Source organism: Podarcis cretensis, assembly GCF_951804945.1.
Source record: "Podarcis cretensis genome assembly, chromosome: 12".
NCBI classification, from domain to species: domain Eukaryota; kingdom Metazoa; phylum Chordata; class Lepidosauria; order Squamata; family Lacertidae; genus Podarcis; species Podarcis cretensis.
In genome coordinates this window covers 1183410-1200734 of record NC_137181.1, presented here as the reverse complement: position 1 = coordinate 1200734, position 17325 = coordinate 1183410, and the positions used below count along the sequence as shown (strand labels likewise).

The window sequence follows — 17325 nt, the reverse complement described above, 5'->3', positions numbered from 1 at the left end:
TGGATATCTCCCCTGAAATAGCAACAAAGATTAAAACAGGAAATGGGAAGAACACCTAGAAGTGGAATGGCAGAGGCAAAACCTTTTGGGGCATCAGAGATAATTCCTCGGAAGCTTAAAAAAAAAAAAATAGAGATATTTTGGATACTCTGCCTCCTTTTCAGAGCCCCTTAGGAGTCTCCAGAGGCAAGTCTCTCTCACCTGCTTTCTCTCTGCCTGCTTCCTCTCCTCTGCCTGACTCAGGAGGAATCCTTCGGCCAGGGCCACCGCCTGGGAACTGGTCTCCGCTCCACATTCCCTCACCCAGCTCTCCATCTCTGGTGGAAGGACAGCCAGGAACTGCTCCAAGACCACCAGGTCCAGTACCTCAGCTTTCGTGTGCCTTTCTGGCTTCAGCCACTGACGGCAAAGGTGGTGAAGTCGGCTGCAAACCTCACGGGGTTCTTTGGTCTCCTGGTGGCACATCTGCCTGAACTGCTGGATCTGCACCTCTGAGCGGATGGTGTCCTCCTCACCCAGGATCTTCTGCACTGAGTTTTCCCATAATCCCCCACTGCTCTCAGTTTCGATGGCATGGCCTCTTCCAGCTTCAGGGCCAGCAGAGTCTGGCTCATCCATCTGGGCTCTCAAGAAGCCTCCAAGAGATCAGAAGGAATCCTTTGGTCTTCTGCCAAGTTCTGTCTGTCCAAATCAGAAGTGATTCCAAATTGTACAAAGCGAAGAAAGAGGTTCCCTGAGCAAGTGCTTGGAACCAGGGTAAAAATTCCACCACAGCCCAGACACTATGCTCCCCCCCTTTTTTTTGGAAAAGAAGAAGGAGTAGAACCCAATTTTTTTTGTATAATCCAAAATCCAAACCACTAGAATGCCTATATTACGCAAATCCACTTGAAAAAACACGTAAACGTAAAGGGTGAAACGGGAATATCCAGGAATTGCATTTTGTACATACTGGGCTTGGTGGTTAACTGAGTAAGCTACATTTTAATATCACGATGTTGACTTTGATGTTATGAGAAGCTGTATCTAATTTTGAGAGTTTCTAGTAAATAACTTTACAATTGTTATTACACAGCCTATTACGTTTACGTGTTTTTTGTGTGTGTTTTCAGTCAACAAATCAAGTCAGGCCCATGACTAACTGAGTATAATTTGCACACCAGGCCAGAGTGGGAGTCCTAACCCTGGGGTCCTCTAGGGCTGCTCTCTCCCCCTCCCCCACTTCAGTCCACATTTCTTTCCTGCTTCATTTTCTAGCACTGGGAATCTCCAATGCATTCAAGAAAAACTACGGGGTGGGGCACCTGTTTCTTTGCTCTTAGGGCCAGATCCAACCCCCCGAGGGCCAAGTGGGTGATGCCAAAGAATAGCCCTGGAAAGTGAGTAAAGTAGAACTCACCTCCTTTCTGCAAGTTGTTTTCAGCTGTTTTTTAATGTAGTTTTCTGCCCTGGGAATGTAGAGTCAAGGGCAGGTAATTAAAGTTGACGATGTTCCATGACTTAACCCCCACACAGACAGATATGCCTGAGGGTCCTCTGGGGTCCAACATGGGCCCTTGAGGCTCAGGGGCCCTCAGTGACTAGGAGTGACCAGTTCCAGCTCCGGCCAGCTGAGCAGCAGCAGTGGCCCAGAGATGCCAGGCTCAGATGGGATTATTGCAGGGCCCGGGAGGTGGGCATTTCCTTCACAAAAAAAGACAGAGTTTGCCCTTCGTCTTCTCCCCATTGCAGCCTCACTAGGGGGGGGGTCCCCCATGCATGAGCCGAACAGACACCCCCCCTGCAGCCCAGGGACCCCCTTCTCCCCACTGTACCCTAAGGGGGGAGAGAGAGGAGACTCACCAGGCAGAAGGGGCTGTCAAAATATGCCCCCCTTCCCTTGCAGGGGGGCACTGGGGAGGGGGGGGGCTTTTGCACTGGAGGACTTCTCCCCTCTTTCATCTCTTCTCCTCTCTAGGAATCCAGCCCCGTTCCTTTTAACCCTTGGCAAGCCGAGCGCACCGAGCTCGCTCTTCTTTTCTCGTCTCTGCGCTTTCTCCCAGGAGGAAAGCAGCGCATTGCGCACACTCAGTAAAGCCTCTCTGGGCGGGGGCAGAGGGCGGGGCTCCTCCCCATTCATCATTTGGGGGGGGGCTGAGCTCGGGGCGCTCCGCCTTGCAAGGGTCGCAGGGAACTGAGCGGGGCTCCGAGAGAGTAGAGGAAAGGAAGGAGGGGGCGGGACCAGCCCTCCCCCCCTGCAAAAGCCCCTCCCCCTCCCCCCAGTCATTTCCTGCAAGCGGGGGAAGCGGGGGGGGGGGAGGTTTCGCCTGCCTCCCGCCCCGTGCAAGGGGGCGCCTCCCGGGATGCGGTGAGTCTCCTCTCTCCCCCCCCCCCCCTTGGGAGAAAGGGGTCCCAGGGCTGCAGCGGGAGGGTGCATGGGGGGGGGTCAGGGAGAGGAGGGTCCTGCCCCCCTCCTTCCTCTGCACGGTGGTCTCCCTTGGGATGCTGGGAAAAGGCAGGCAAAGAACCCCCTTTCAGGTTGAGGAAAAGATGGGCAGAGATTGCAGCCAGGTGGAAACTTTCTGAGCAGCTCCCCTTGCCAGACTTCTGGGTCCTTGCAACTCCCAGAATGGCCCAGGAGTGGTTTGGGTCCTGGAAACACCTGTCTCTGGGGTCAGAGGCCTTGGGAAAGAGGGGCGGGTGCGGGGGGGGGGCTCTGTGGGGAGGGTATGCTCCAGCCCAGGAACTCCCACCAGGATGGCCTTTCTGGGGCTGCCCAGCCCCCCCCCCTCTGCCAGCCTCCCCACCCCAGAGGGTCTGAAGGGAAGGAGGCGGTTCTTCAGATATGGGGGGGGGTCTAAGTGAACCCTCATGGGAGCCCCCTCCATTGAATGGACAACCAATGCAGCTGTTTTAAAACCAGAATGTTGTGGTGTTTAGCTGGTGATATACCGTATTACGATGTTGAAAACCAGGCATCGCCCCGCCCTAAAAAAGATGCCAGACTCATTAGAAAAGGTACTTGATGATACTGTCAATATTATTTTTTAAAAAACACCTTGAACTTTGAATTATAGGATTTTAATAAAATAAGAATGATTATAATATCAATTTTATAACAGAAAGACAAATTCCTTTGTAGGATTTGTTAGACGCTTTAATAAGGACAGACAGAACTTAGCAGAAGGCCAAGGGGTTCCTTTCGATATCTTGGAGGCTTCCTGAGAACACAGATGGATGAGCAAGACTCAGCTGGCCCAGAAGCAGGAAGGGGCCATGTCATCAAAACCGAGAGCAGTGGGGGATTCTGGGAAAGCTCTGTGAAGAAGATCCTGGGTGAGGAGAACACCCTCCACTCTGATATGAAGAGCCAGCGGTTCAGGCAGTTCTGCTACCAGGAGGCCAAAGGACCCCGAGAGGTTTGCAGCCAGCTCCACCACCTTTGCCATCAGTGGCTGAAGCCAGAAAGGCACACGAAAGCTCAGATGCTGGACCTGGTGGTCTTGGAGCAGTTCCTGGCTGTCCTTCCGCCAGAGATGGAGAACTGGGTGAGGGAATGCGGAGCTGAGACCAGTTCCCAGGCGGTGGCCCTGGCCGAAGGCTTCCTCCTGAGTCAGGCAGAGGAGAGGAAGCAGGCAGAGCAGCAGGTGAGAGAGACTTTTCTCTGGATACTCCCAAGGGGCTCTGAACAGAAGGGAGAGTATCCTGAATTCCTCTGCTAAGCTTTCGGAAAGCATCCCCAAATGGTTTTCCCTTCCTCATTCCTTTTCTAATATTTCTCTCCATCCTCTGTTCTGAATCCTTGTTGCTCTTTCAGGGAAAGATTATCTTTGCAGAAATGGGCCTGGATTCTTCTGAGGCAGAGAAGACTTCGTTGGTCAGGAGAGACAGGCCAATAGGTAAGGAGAAAGGAGCTTTGTCTCCCTTTGGTTGCATGTTATGGATTTAGGAACTAATCTCTGGGTTCCTTTCATCTTTAGGGGGAAGACACTTGGGGCCAAGAGAAGGCCCTCTGCCTGGTTCTCTGTAGCTTTATTCCTCGCAGTGAGGGAACTGCCAGAAGGCCCTTTTGCTGGACCTCAGTGTCCGGGCTGAACGATTGGTGTGGAGATGCTCCTTCAGGTCTACTGGGCTGAGGCTGTTTAGGGCTTCAAAGGTCAATACCAACATGCTGAATTGTGCTTGGAAACATACTAGGAGCCAGTGTAGGTCTTTCAGCACCAGTGTTATATGGTCCCAGCAGCTGCTCCCAGTCACCAGTCTGGTAGCCTCCTTCTGGCTTAGTTTCTGAGTCACCTTCAGAGGTACCCGCGCATAGAGCGCACCATCTGTAGTTAGAGGTGTACTGCTTCAGCTCTAAGAGAAGCATGTGCTAATGGCCCCTTTGTCTCTCACAGGTGACAGAATGATGCTGACAAGACCTCTTCTTCCATCTTTGCCTGGAGGCAGAGGAGAAACATCAGCTCTGGAACCAGATCAGGTAGGGAGAAGGAGCATTGTGGGAAAAGAGGATCCTGCTCTTGACTTTGTAGGATATGAAACCCAAGAGCAGTCAAGTACAACATTCCTAGAGTGAACATGTTTACACATGGGGAGGAATGTTTGTCCAGCTAGCAGGTAAACTTCCTGTTTCCTTCTGGACTGGGACAGACTTCCTCTGCATGTGACCAGAGGTGGGTGTGGCCTCACCTGTGCAGGTAATGACAAAAGCACAGGGCATGGCAGCCATCTCTCTCTTTGACTACCTGCATGAAAGAAACAACGTCCGCTTAGCCAAAGATGCTGTCTTGGCTTCCAGCCAAGAGAGAACAAAGGGACTGTCTTCTTATGAGATAGATTCCAAGTGTATGTTAAGCTAAGTCTGCCTTCTGGGATCTGAATGTGAGCAAACTCTTTTTTATACTTTTGTAGAAGACTGTGTCATGTCTTATCTTTTATAAGGGAATAAGGGGAAAATACCAGAACAGTTATTATAGAGGCTTTGGCAAGCCTGAGCAAAACGGATCCTCTGCAAAGTTTAAAAATAAGGGGAATGTTAACAGAAGTTGGATGAGGATATAATCAGACAATATATCCTTTCCTGCATCCCTGAACATTCCCACAGACTTCTGTCAAAATTGTCCTTAACAAAGGCTGTAAAGGCCACTCCAGAAGGTTAAGTTCAGAGAATGATTAACAATCACCTCATGTTCACTAGCCTTCTGAATGATGCTAGTATTATCTATCAGTAGCTTCAGTTTTATTTACCAATTTAACATTTAATACTAAGATAGGTGTGGTGGGATAATGAGCTGCTTGTGCGTAAAAGCTTGATCCCTCAGAGCTTACTCAGTGTAGTGAAGCTCTGCCTTGAGCGGAGCCCTTTGGCATGGCTCCGTCAGTCGCTGGTAGAATCTGACAGTGGGCGTCTGCGGAAACGTTTCCAACATAAAAGCTGTTTGACGGAAATGCGTCTCCTGGATTCTCTGCGTGACAGTTTCCGGCGAGGGGTGGGGGTCCTTAAAGGGGGTCCTGATACCTCCTCATTGTTCTCACTGGAAGTATCCCAGAGCCTCCCCTCCGACTCCCTTTCCCTCGGAGCTCCTGCTCTCCCCCTACTGGTTCCCTCTTCTGCTGAAGTGTCTCTCCTATTCTCCTGGAGCCTTCCCACCACCTGTTCTTCCGATAGCAGTTCCCTGACAATAGGCTTCCAAACAGCTGACAAACCATAAAAAAGAGGGCCCAGAATTCACCTCAAGAGTCCCATCAGTTACACTATAGGGCTTTCCCCCTCCTTCCCCTCCCTGTGACCCTCTGTACCCCTGAAGTTGGCTTTAGGGCATGGCAAAGGTTTCCCCCTCCAGAAGAGTAGACGGGGAGAGGAAAGTGGGGAATGTTGAGCAGAGAGAATAATCTGAAGAACACCAGGTGGAGTTCCACCCATTTACACAAAGATGAATACCCATAATTAAAATACACGATAAAACAATTCCATTAAGACCTTAAAAGGTACATCCATAATTATAATGTACAGGCAAACAATCCCATTAAAACCATAGGGCAACAAACAGACACAAAACAGCAGCACAATGTGTAGAAGATGATCTTTCTGCTGTCTGAGAGCAAGACTTTTCTTTTCTTCTTTTAGGGTCTAGTCTGCTTTGAAGATATAGCTGTTCATTTTGCAGACGAGGAGTGGGCGTTGCTGGATCCTGACCAGAGAGCTCTGCATAAGGAAGTCATGGAGGAGAATGGTGGGATCATGAACTCTCTCAGTAAGGCTCCCTGTTGGGTCATGATATCTCTTTCGGAATTTAAGATCCCTTGGGAAGAATCTGGGAGAGGAGGAGACTTAGTCAGTTGTGGGATGGCAGGGCCTTCAGTCCCCACAACTGGCTCATAGGGGCCAGACCCAGAGGGAAGTATTGCTGTGCTCACTAGGCCTGGCACTTCTGAGCAGCCTGTTGCTTCTCATAAAGAGTTAACTTCACTTACTCCGTGTGATTTATTGCTGCCCCACTCCTGACACTCAGATTCCAATACATATGTTCATTAATGCCTGTCAACAAAAGCAGTGAAGCCTGTTGTAAGGCTTACTTTTAATTCCCTTCAGTTCTTCCCGTGTCCCAAGTATTAATTAGCAAAGTTCAATAACCGAGGGCTGCGTTTCTCCCTGAGGCTGTGATCCGTTTCTTTGTTTGTTGCAGATGGTGATGAACCAGAGATTAAGAACCAGGGAGACCATGACCATGTCTACGCCATGGAGAAGCCATGTAAATATTCTGAGTGTAGTGAGAATATCGGTCAAAGCTCCCATTCCATTTCCCTCCGAAGAAATCCATTGGGGAAGAAATCCTTTCAATGCTTGGAATGTGCGAAGAGCTTCAGTCGGAAAGAGAGTCTCACTTCCCATCAAAGAATTCATACACGGGGGAAACCCTATCAGTGCATGGAATGTGAGAAGAGTTTTAGTCGGAAGTTCAATCTCACAATCCATCAAATAAGTCATACAGGGGAGAAACCATATCAGTGCTTGGAATGTGGAAAGAGTTTTACCCATAAAAAGGATTTCACTTCCCATCAGAGAATTCATACAGGGGAGAAACCATTTCAGTGCTTTGCATGTGGAAAGAGTTTCACCTGGAAGAAAAGTCTCACTTCCCATCAAAGAATTCATACAGAGGAGAAACCATATCAGTGTTTGGAATGTGGGAAGAGGTTCTGTCGGAGTGCCCATCTCACAACCCATCAAATAAGTCATACAGGGGAGAAACCATATCAGTGCTTGGAATGTGGGAAGAGCTTCAGTCGGAAGTTCAATCTCACAGTCCATGAAAGAATTCATACAGGAGAGAAACCATATCAGTGCATGGAATGTGAACAGAGTTTCACCTGGAAGGAAGGTCTTACTTCCCATCAAAGGATTCATACAGGGGAGAAACCATATCAGTGCTTGGAATGTGGAAAGAGCTTCACCCGGAAGTTCTATCTCATAGTCCACGAAAGAATTCATACAGGAGAGAAACCATATCAATGCTTGGAATGTGGACAGAGCTTCGGTCAGAAGACCAGTCTCATAGGCCATCAAAGATGTCACAGTGGGGAGAAACCAGACAATGGCTATATATGAATTTAATTTTCAGAGACTTTGATTAATATGTTCCAACTAGACCCTGAGTTCCACTTCTGTTTTTTTAGAAAAATAATATTTATTAAGTTTTCAACAGAAAAAAAGTTACAAAACAGTAAACAGAAAACACAAAAAGTACAAAAACCAAAAACAGCATAAAAATAAAAAAGAAAAAAAGATACACACAATTAAAAAAAGAATATAAAAATCCCTCATTCTAATATCATACCGCTCATTTACTTATTTTCATGACTTCCTCACACCTCCCATTTTTGTATTCCATTTAAAAATTTGTTCAGCAAATCCATACCCTCTTTGTTTACCCTTAATTATTTATCCTCACCTATTATAACTTCAAATTTTCGTCTAATATCAATCCATTCTTACACATTCTTGTTGCCTAATTACTAGAACCACTTCGTTTCATTCCAACGTCATTAACATTCAATAATTTTGCAGTGTTTCTGTAGATAGATTTTAAATTTCTTCCAGTCTTCTTCCACCAACTCTTCTCCCTGGTCTCGGATTCTGCCAGTCATTTCCGCCAATTCCATGTAGTCCATTATTTGCATCTGCCATTCTTCCAAGGTGGGTAGGTCTTGTGTCTTCCAATGCTTTGCGATGTGAATTCTTGCTGCTGCTGTGGCATACATAAAGAAAGTTCTATCCTTCTTTGGCACCAATTGGCCGACCATGCCCAGGAGAAAGGCCTCTGGTTTCTTCAGGAAAATATATTTAAATACCTTTTTCATTTCATTATAGATCATCTCCCAGAAAGCCTTAATCCTCGGGCACGTCCACCAAAGGTGAAAGAATGTACCTTCAGTCTCTTTACATTTCCAACATTTATTATCGGGCAAATGATATATTTTTGCAAGCTTGACTGGTGTCATGTACCACCTGTATACCATTTTCATAATATTCTCTCTTAAGGCATTACATGCCGCAAATTTCATACCTGTGGTCCACAACTGTTCCCAGTCAGCAAACATAATGTTATGTCCGACATCTTGTGCCCATTTTATCATAGCATATTTTACCGTTTCATCCTCAGTATTCCATTTCAACAGCAAGTTATACATTCTTGATAGTATCTTAGCTTTGGGTTCTAATAATTCTGTTTCCAATTTTGATTTTTCCACCTGGAAGCCATTTTTTTTATCCAAATTATAGGCCTCCCTTATTTGAAAATAATGAAGCCAGTCTCGCACCTTATCTTTAAGCTTCTCATAACTCTGCAATTTCAGTTTGTCACCCTCCTGTTCCAAAATTTCCCAATATTTTGGCCAATTGGCCTCCATATTGAGTTTTTTCAGAGCCTTCGCTTCCATAGGTGATAGCCACCTTGGGGTTTTATTTTCAAGTAAGTCTTTATATTTTATCCAGACATTAAACAATGCTCTTCTGACAATATGATTTTTAAATGCCTTGTGTGCTTTAACCTTGTCATACCACAAATATGCATGCCACCCAAAAACATTGTCAAAACCTTCTAAATCCAAAATGTCTGTGTTCTCAAGAAGCAGCGATTCTTTCAGCCAGCAAAATGCTGCTGATTCATAGTACAATTTAAGGTCTGGCAGGGCAAATCCACCTCTATCCTTTGCATCCGTAAGTATCTTAAATTTTATTCTGGGCTTCTTGCCCTGCCAGGCAAATCTAGAAATATCTCTCTGCCACTTCTTGAAACAGCCCGTCTTGTCCAAAATTTGCAGTGATTGAAACAAAAACAACATTCTTGGCAATACATTCATTTTTATAACAGCAATTCGGCCAAGCAAGGAAAGCTTCAGGCTTGACCATATTTCAAGATCTTTTTTCACTTCTGACCAACATTTCTCATAGTTATCTTTAAACAAATTCACGTTCTTAGCGGTCATATTCACCCCCAGATATTTTACTTTCTTTACCAGTGTTAAACCTGTCTTCTTCTGAAACCTCTTTTCTCAATCGGTGTTAAATTTTTCTCAAGAACCTTAGTTTTTAACTTATTTAACTTAAATCCTGCCACTTGACCAAATTCCTGGATTAATTCCAGTACCCTTTTAGTACTCACTTCTGGCTCCTGTAATGTCAATACTAAGTCATCTGCAAAAGCTTTAAGTTTGTACTGTTTGGCTCCGACCTGAATACCTTTGATCAGATGGTCCCTTCTAATCATATTTAACAGGACCTCCAGGACCAAAATAAAAAGCAGTGGGGAAATTGGGCAGCCTTGTCGTGTCCCTTTCTCCATCGTAAATTCTTCTGTCACCACGTTATTAACTATCAATCTAGCCTTTTGTTCTGAGTAAATTGCACCTATACTATTTTCAAAACTGTGACTGAGTTCCACTTCTGAAGGCCTTCTGCCAGTTCCCTGATTGTGGGAAGTGAGGTTACATGGAACAAGGCAGGGGGCCTTTTTGATAGTGTCAACCTCCTTGTGGAACTCCCTCTTGTTAGATGTTAAGAAAATAAACAACTATCTGACTTTAAGATAGGTTTTTAATGTTTGTTAGTTTTACTGTGGTTTCATGAATTCTTAGAAATAATAACAATAATGGTAATGGCTTTATAGGTCAAAACCTTTCAATTGGGTGTGGAAGCTAATTGGCAGCCAGTTCAGTTGGGCCAGGGTCATTAATGCCCGTCAAAATAGGTTGTAAACACTGTAATACGTAGAGGTCCCTCTAATTAGGAGAGACAGAACTGGGCAGAAGACTAAAGGGATTCCTTCCTTCCGAGATCTTGGAGGCTTCCTGAGAGCCCAGATGGATGAGCCAGACTCAGCTGGCCCAGAAGCAGGAAGGGGCCATGCCGTCCAAACTGGGAGGAGTGGGGGGTTGATTCCGGGCCGTGTCTAGCCCTCCTAGAAGGGAAGTGACCTTGCCAAATGTGATGGCAACTGAAGGGACTTCTATGAGATGAATCTGCCTGTTTGCTCATGCCTTTTGGTGCTTTTGGTCAAGGAAGGGATTTAGAACTGTGGTTGACTGAGTACAATTTTCACACCAGGCTAGGGGGGGGGGTGTTTCTAACCCTGGGGTCCTCAAGAGCTGCTTTCCCTCCTACCCCAGGAAAGAGCCCCCATCACCTTGGAGTGGCCCCATGTGCCCAGGCCATTGGACCATTTCAGGTCTCAGGTGTCCAGCATTGCCCTGGCAACCTCGCCTTCAGTGAGGAAGAGCATCCCCAAATCCTCTTCCTGGGTCTCAGATAGCTTCACGGAGAGCTGATTTACACTCTGCTGCTCAAACCTCCTGCCATTTGTTCCACTTTCAGGGTCAGGTAAGGAGAGATGCAATGCAGCGTAAGAGGGGGGAGATTCGCAAATGCAGAAGACTCAGAAACCATGCCTAATACATTCTACAAGGTTAATGACAGTTAACGTGGAGCATTATTGAGACAGCAAAGTCTGCTTTCTTGCTTCCCTCCCGGCCACCAGGAAGGCTCCATGACGAACCCTCACCAGTCTTGGTTGCATTCAACCATAATTTTCCTCCCCTCCAGCCATCATCTCCCAGCTTGTTTCCTTGCCCTAACCAGGTCTAACTCTGCGCTGAAGAAGAAGCCTTTTCTTTTCTCGGCCCTCCATCTTCCTTATTTATTTATTTGTTTGTTTATTTATTGCGTGAGTCAGGTTTCCGTTTTCACTGTTTGTGTATTTTTATGTCTGTCTACGTGCAGCCAGTCCTCAGGGACCCCCAGGGAGGAGGATCGTGGCCTTGAGGGCATGGGGCCAATGGAGCTCGTCCTGTCGGGGCTCACTTGTGGGGCGATGGCTGTGCCGGTGGGCAGGCTGCCCCACTTGGCTCTGTCAGGGTGAGCACCAGTAATTCAAGCTACAGCAATCGTCTTCTGTTGTGATGCTGAGTTCCAACGCTCCGATGTTCTTCAGTTAGAAGGAAAGTTTTCCTCCCCATCCACCACTCCTTCATCCGACCTGGTTTTTGCCAGACTTTGACACATGTAACCCGTTCAGACATGCAGCCTCTCAGGTGTCCAAATGATCTTCTGAGACTGACCAGAAAGCCCTGCTGATAACTCTTGGAAGTCTCCGCACCCAAGGAATCCAAGCCCTGCTGGGAAGGGAGGGAACCTTGGGAGGGATGGGGGTGAAAGTGGCAGCCCCCCCCCCCCAGTGCTGAGAGACCCTCTTCCCACCAGCTGTAATTAACCGAGGTCCCTGGCAAAAAGGACAGTTTATTGAAGCGCACTTGGAGGGTGTCTCCTAGCAGCTCTCAGCCTCCTTAAGAAAGCACAGATCCCAGGATTCTTAGGAATCTCAAGTGGGTTGATCCTGCTTTGCAGATGCAGGGCAGGTGGGGGCCTGGGAGAGTGTGTTGTCTTTTTCCTTCCTTTTTGGAATTCTGGTTTATTGGGTTTTATAAACAAGGATCATAGGAGGAAGAAAGGATACAAATAAATAGACCGAGTGTTCTCTTGTCATCTGTGCATCACAAAAACCGCACAATAAGTTCATGGGAATGTCTACAACACCTGGATCATTATTAGTGTACGAGTTCTTGGTTCATGAATTGGTTTAATCAAAACCAGAAAAGGGGGAAAGACAAGGGGGAGAGCAGAGTTCACAGGTCCCAGTCCACATTTCCTGGCCCAACGCCTAGTCAGGAAGGTGTCCCCCCCCCCCAAATCGCCCACTGCTCCCCCTGTTGAAGGCATGCCCTCTTCCCTTCAGGGCCAGCTGAGTCTCAGGAAGCCTCCAAGGGAATGGGAAGGGACCCCTTGGTCCTCTGCCAACTTCTGTCCCCCTCCCGCAAAAGAAGCCTCTCTGGGCGGGGGCAGAGGGCGGGGCTCCTCCCCATTCATCATTGGGGGGGGGGCTGAGCTCGGGGCGCTCCGCCTTGCAAGGGTCGCAGGGAACTGAGCGGGGCTCCGAGAGAGTAGAGGAAAGGAAGGAGGGGGCGGGACCAGCCCTCCCCCCCTGCAAAAGCCCCTCCCCCTCCCCCCAGTCATTTCCTGCAAGCGGGGGAAGCGGGGGGGGGAGGTTTCGCCTGCCTCCCGCCCCGTGCAAGGGGGCGCCTCCCGGGATGCGGTGAGTCTCCTCTCTCCCCCCCCCCCCTTGGGAGAAAGGGGTCCCAGGGCTGCAGCGGGAGGGTGCATGGGGGGGGGGTCAGGGAGAGGAGGGTCCTGCCCCCCTCCTTCCTCTGCACGGTGGTCTCCCTTGGGATGCTGGGAAAAGGCAGGCAAAGAACCCCCTTTCAGGTTGAGGAAAAGATGGGCAGAGATTGCAGCCAGGTGGAAACTTTCTGAGCAGCTCCCCTTGCCAGACTTCTGGGTCCTTGCAACTCCCAGAATGGCCCAGGAGTGGTTTGGGTCCTGGAAACACCTGTCTCTGGGGTCAGAGGCCTTGGGAAAGAGGGGCGGGTGCAGGGGGGGGGCTCTGTGGGTAGGGTATGCTCCAGCCCAGGAACTCCCACCAGGATGGCCTTTCTGGGGCTGCCCAGCCCCCCCCCTCTGCCAGCCTCCCCACCCCAGAGGGTCTGAAGGGAAGGAGGCGGTTCTTCAGATATGTGGGGGGGGGGTCTAAGTGAACCCTCATGGGAGCCCCCTCCATTGAATGGACAACCAATGCAGCTGTTTTAAAACTGTATTACGATGTTGAAAACCAGGCATCGTCCGGCCCTAAAAAAGATGCCAGACTCATTAGAAAGGGTACTTGATGATGCCGTCAATATTATTTTTTAAAAAACACCTTGAACTTTGAATTATAGGATTTTAATAAAATAAGAATGATAATAAGATCAATTTATAACAGAAAGACAAATTCATTTGTAGGATTTGTTAGACGCTTTAATAAGGACAGACAGAACTTAGCAGAAGGCCAAGGGGTTCCTTTCGATATCTTGGAGGCTTCCTGAGAACACAGATGGATGAGCAAGACCCAGCTGGCCCAGAAGCAGGAAGGGGCCATGCCATCAAGACTGGGAGCAGTGAGGGATTCTGGGAAAGCTCTGTGAAGAAGATCCTGGGTGAGGAGAACACCCTCCACTCTGATATGAAGAGCCAGCGGTTCAGGCAGTTCTGCTACCAGGAGGCCAAAGGACCCCGAGAGGTTTGCAGCCAACTCCACCACCTTTGCCGTCAGTGGCTGAATCCAGAAAGGCACACGAAAGCTGAGATGCTGGACCTGGTGGTCTTGGAGCAGTTCCTGGCTGTCCTTCCACCAGAGATGGAGAGCTGGGTGAGGGAATGCGGAGCGGAGACCAGTTCCCAGGCGGTGGCCCTGGCCGAAGGTTTCCTCCTGAGTCAGGCAGAGGAGAGGAAGCAGGCAGGGCAGCAGGTGAGAGAGACTTTCCTCTGGATACTCCCAAGGGGCTCTGAAAAGAAGGGAGAGTATCCTGAATTCCTCTGCTAAGCTTTCGGAAAGCATCCCCAAATGGTTTTCCCTTCCTCATTCCTTTTCTAATATTTCTCTCCATCCTCTGTTCTGAATCCTTGTTGCTCTTTCAGGGAAAGATTATCTTTGCAGAAATGGGCCTGGATTCTTCTGAGGCAGAGAAGACTCCGTTGGTCAGGAGAGACAGGCCAATAGGTAAGGAGGAAGGAGATTTTTCTCCCTTTGGTTGCATGTTATGGATTTAGGAACTAATCTGTGGGTTCCTTTCATCTTTTGGGGGAAGACACTTGGGGCGAAGAGAAGGCCCTCTGCCTGGTTCTCTGTAGCTTTATTCCTCGCAGTGAGGGAACTGCCAGAAGGCCCTCGGAGCTGGACCTCAGTGTCCGGGCTGAACGATTGGTGTGGAGATGCTCCTTCAGGTCTACTGGGCTGAGGCTGTTTAGGGCTTCAAAGGTCAATACCAACATGCTGAATTGTGCTTGGAAACATACTAGGAGCCAGTGTAGGTCTTTCAGGACCAGTGTTATATGGTCCCAGCAGCTGCTCCCAGTCACCAGTCTGGTAGCCTCCTTCTGGCTTAGTTTCTGAGTCACCTTCAGAGGTACCCGCGCATAGAGCGCACCATCTGTAGTTAGAGGTGCACTGCTTCAGCTCTAAGAGAAGCATGTGCTAATGGCCCCTTTGTCTCTCACAGGTGACAGAATGATGCTGACAAGACCTCTTCTTCCATCTTTGCCTGGAGGCAGAGGAGAAACATCAGCTCTGGAACCAGATCAGGTAGGGAGAAGGAGCATTGCGGGCAAGGAGGCTATGAGATGGGGCATCCAGCATTTTCTCTCCTCCTTCTCTTGACTCCTATCAAAACTGCCCTATACAGAGGCTTAAAATGCCAAGCAAAAACTTTACGTGCTGAGAATGATGAACAACCACCTTACCTTAACTAACATTTTCATATTATTTATCATATTTATTTATTTATTTATTTATTTATTTATTTATTTATAAGTTTACCATTTAATGCTAAAATAGGCTTCCAAACAGTTGAAAAACCATAAAAAACTGTGGCCAGAATTCACCTCACAAGTCCCATCTGTTGCACTATAGGGCTTTCCCCCTCCAGAACAGTAGACAGGGAGAGGAAAGGGGGGAATGTTCAGCAGAGAGAAGGATCTGAAGAACACCAGGTGGAGTTCCACCCATTTACACAAAGATGAATACCCATAATTAAAATACACAATAAAACAATCCCATTAAAACCGTAGGGCAACAAACAGACACAAAACAGCAGCACAATGTGTAGAAGATGACTCTTTCTGCTGTCTGAGAGCAAGACTTTTCTTCTTTTAGGGTCTAGTCTGCTTTGAAGATATAGCTGTTCATTTCGCAGACGAGGAGTGGGCGTTGCTGGATCCTGACCAGAGAGCTCTGCATAAGGAAGTCATGGAGGAGAATGGTGGGATCATGAACTCTCTCAGTAAGGCTCCCTGTTGGATCATGATATCTCTTTCGGAATTTAAGATCCCTTGGGAAGAATCTGGGAGAGGAGGAGACTTAGTCAGTTGTGGGAGGGCAGGGCCTTCAGTCCCCACAACTGGCTCATAGGGGCCAGACCCAGAGGGAAGTATTGCTGTGCTCACTAGGCCTGGCACTTCTGAGCAGCCTGTTGCTTCTCATAAAGAGTTAACTTCACTTACTCTGTGTGATTTATTGCTGCCCCACTCCTGACACTCAGATTCCAATACATATGTTCATTAATGCCTGTCAACAAAAGCAGTGAAGTCTGTTGTAAGGCCTTACAATTAATTCCCTTCAGTTCCTCCCGTGTCCCAAGCATTAATTAGCAAAGTTCAATAACCGAGGGCTGCGTTTCACCCTGAGGCTGTGATCCGTTTCTTTCTTTGTTGCAGATGCTGATGAATCAGAGATTAAGAACCAGGGAGACCATGACCATGTCTACGCCATGGAGAAGCCATGTCAATATTCTGAGTGTAGAGAGAACGTCAGTCAAAGCTCCCATTCCACTTCCCTCCGAAGAAATCCATTGGGGAATAAATCCTATCAATGCTTGGAATGTGCGAAGAGCTTCAGTCAGAAAGAGAGTCTCACTTCCCATCATAGAATTCATACAGGGGAGAAACCATATCAGTGTTTGGAATGTGGGAAGAGGTTCTTTCGGAGTTCCCATCTCACAACCCATCAAATAAGTCATACAGGGGAGAAACCATATCAGTGCTTAGAATGTGGGAAGAGCTTCAGTCGGAAGTTCAATCTCACAGTCCATGAAAGAATTCATACAGGAGAGAAACCATATCAGTGCATGGAATGTGGACAGAGTTTCACCTGGAAGGATGGTCTTACTTCCCATCAAAGGATTCATACAGGGGAGAAACCGTATCAGTGCTTGGAATGTGGAAAGAGCTTCACCCGGAAGGAAAGTCTCACTTCCCATCAAAGGATTCATACAGGGGAGAAACCGTATCAGTGCTTGGAATGTGGAAAGAGCTTCAGTCGGAAGTTCAATCTCACAGTCCATGAAAGAATTCATACAGGACAGAAACCATATCAATGCTTGGAATGTGGACAGAGCTTCGGTCAGAAGACCAGTCTCATAGGCCATGAAAGATGTCACAGTGGGGAGAAACCAGGCAATGGCTGTATATGAATTTAATTTTCAGAGCCTTTGATTAATATGTTCAATGCGGACCCTGAGTTCCACTTCTGAAGGCCTTCTGCCAGTTCCCTGATTGTGGGAAGTGAGGTTACATGGAACAAGGCAGGGGGCCTTTTTGATAGTGTCACCCACCTTGTGGAACTCCCTCTTGTTAGATGTTAAGAAAATAAACAGCTATCTGACTTTTAGATAAGGAAGTTTTTAATGTTTGTTAGTTTTACTGTGGTTTCATGAATTGTTAGAAATAATAACAATAATGGTAATGGCTTTATAGGTCAAAACCTTTCAATTGGGTGTGGAAGCTAATTGGCAGCCAGTTCAGTTGGGCCAGGATCATTAATGCCGGTCAAAATAGGTTGTAAACACTGTAATACGTAGAGGTCCCTCTCCTTAGGGCAGACAGAAGTGGGCAGAAGACTAAAGGGATTCCTTCCTTCCGAGATCTTGGAGGCTTCCTGAGAGCCCTGGGGGATGAGCCAGACTCAGCTGGCCCAGAAGCAGGAAGAGGCCATGCCGTCCAAACTGGGAGGAGTGGGGGGTTGATTCCGGGCCGTGTCTAGCCCTCCTAGAAGGGAAGAGACCCCGCCAAATGTGATGGCAACTGAAGGGACTTCTGTGAGATGAATCTGCCTGTTTGCTCCTGCCTTTTGGTGCTTTTGGTCAAGGAAGGGATTTAGAACTGTGGTTGACTGAGTACAATTTTCACACCAGGCTAGGGGGGGG

At 47.8% G+C, this 17325-nt stretch overlaps 3 protein-coding genes across 6 annotated transcripts in view; 2 read left to right on the top strand and 1 right to left on the bottom strand.

The window, feature by feature from the left end:
- The window catches only part of LOC307199067 (uncharacterized protein), a 116509-nt gene extending 116281 nt beyond the window's left edge, over positions 1–228 (bottom strand). The window contains exon 1 of the mRNA XM_079946651.1: positions 202–228. The gene's annotated coding sequence lies outside the window, so the exon portion shown is untranslated. The remainder of the gene's footprint in view (positions 1–201) is intronic.
- Positions 229–2950: 2722 nt separating this feature from the next.
- On the top strand, positions 2951–16799 carry LOC307199195 (uncharacterized protein). 4 transcript variants are annotated; one of them, XM_079946933.1, is made up of 6 exons: positions 2982–2997; positions 3122–3626; positions 14045–14126; positions 14626–14708; positions 15279–15405; positions 15839–16799. In XM_079946933.1, the coding sequence occupies exons 2-6, from the start codon at positions 3213–3215 to the stop codon at positions 16591–16593; spliced, it is 1461 nt and encodes a 486-aa protein (XP_079803059.1). In that variant the 5' UTR covers positions 2982–2997; positions 3122–3212; the 3' UTR covers positions 16594–16799. The 4 variants fall into 4 exon arrangements, with proteins under 4 accessions (XP_079803057.1, XP_079803059.1, XP_079803056.1 ...); XM_079946930.1 differs by lacking the exons at positions 2982–2997; positions 3122–3626 and adding exons at positions 12480–12626; positions 13370–13874; XM_079946932.1 differs by lacking the exons at positions 2982–2997; positions 3122–3626 and adding exons at positions 13170–13246; positions 13370–13874.
- LOC307199250 (uncharacterized protein) lies at positions 4385–7660 on the top strand. Its single transcript, XM_079947037.1, has 3 exons — positions 4385–4459; positions 6147–6233; positions 6666–7660. The coding sequence occupies exons 2-3, from the start codon at positions 6200–6202 to the stop codon at positions 7586–7588; spliced, it is 957 nt and encodes a 318-aa protein (XP_079803163.1). The 5' UTR covers positions 4385–4459; positions 6147–6199; the 3' UTR covers positions 7589–7660.
- Positions 16800–17325: the final 526 nt, after the last annotated feature.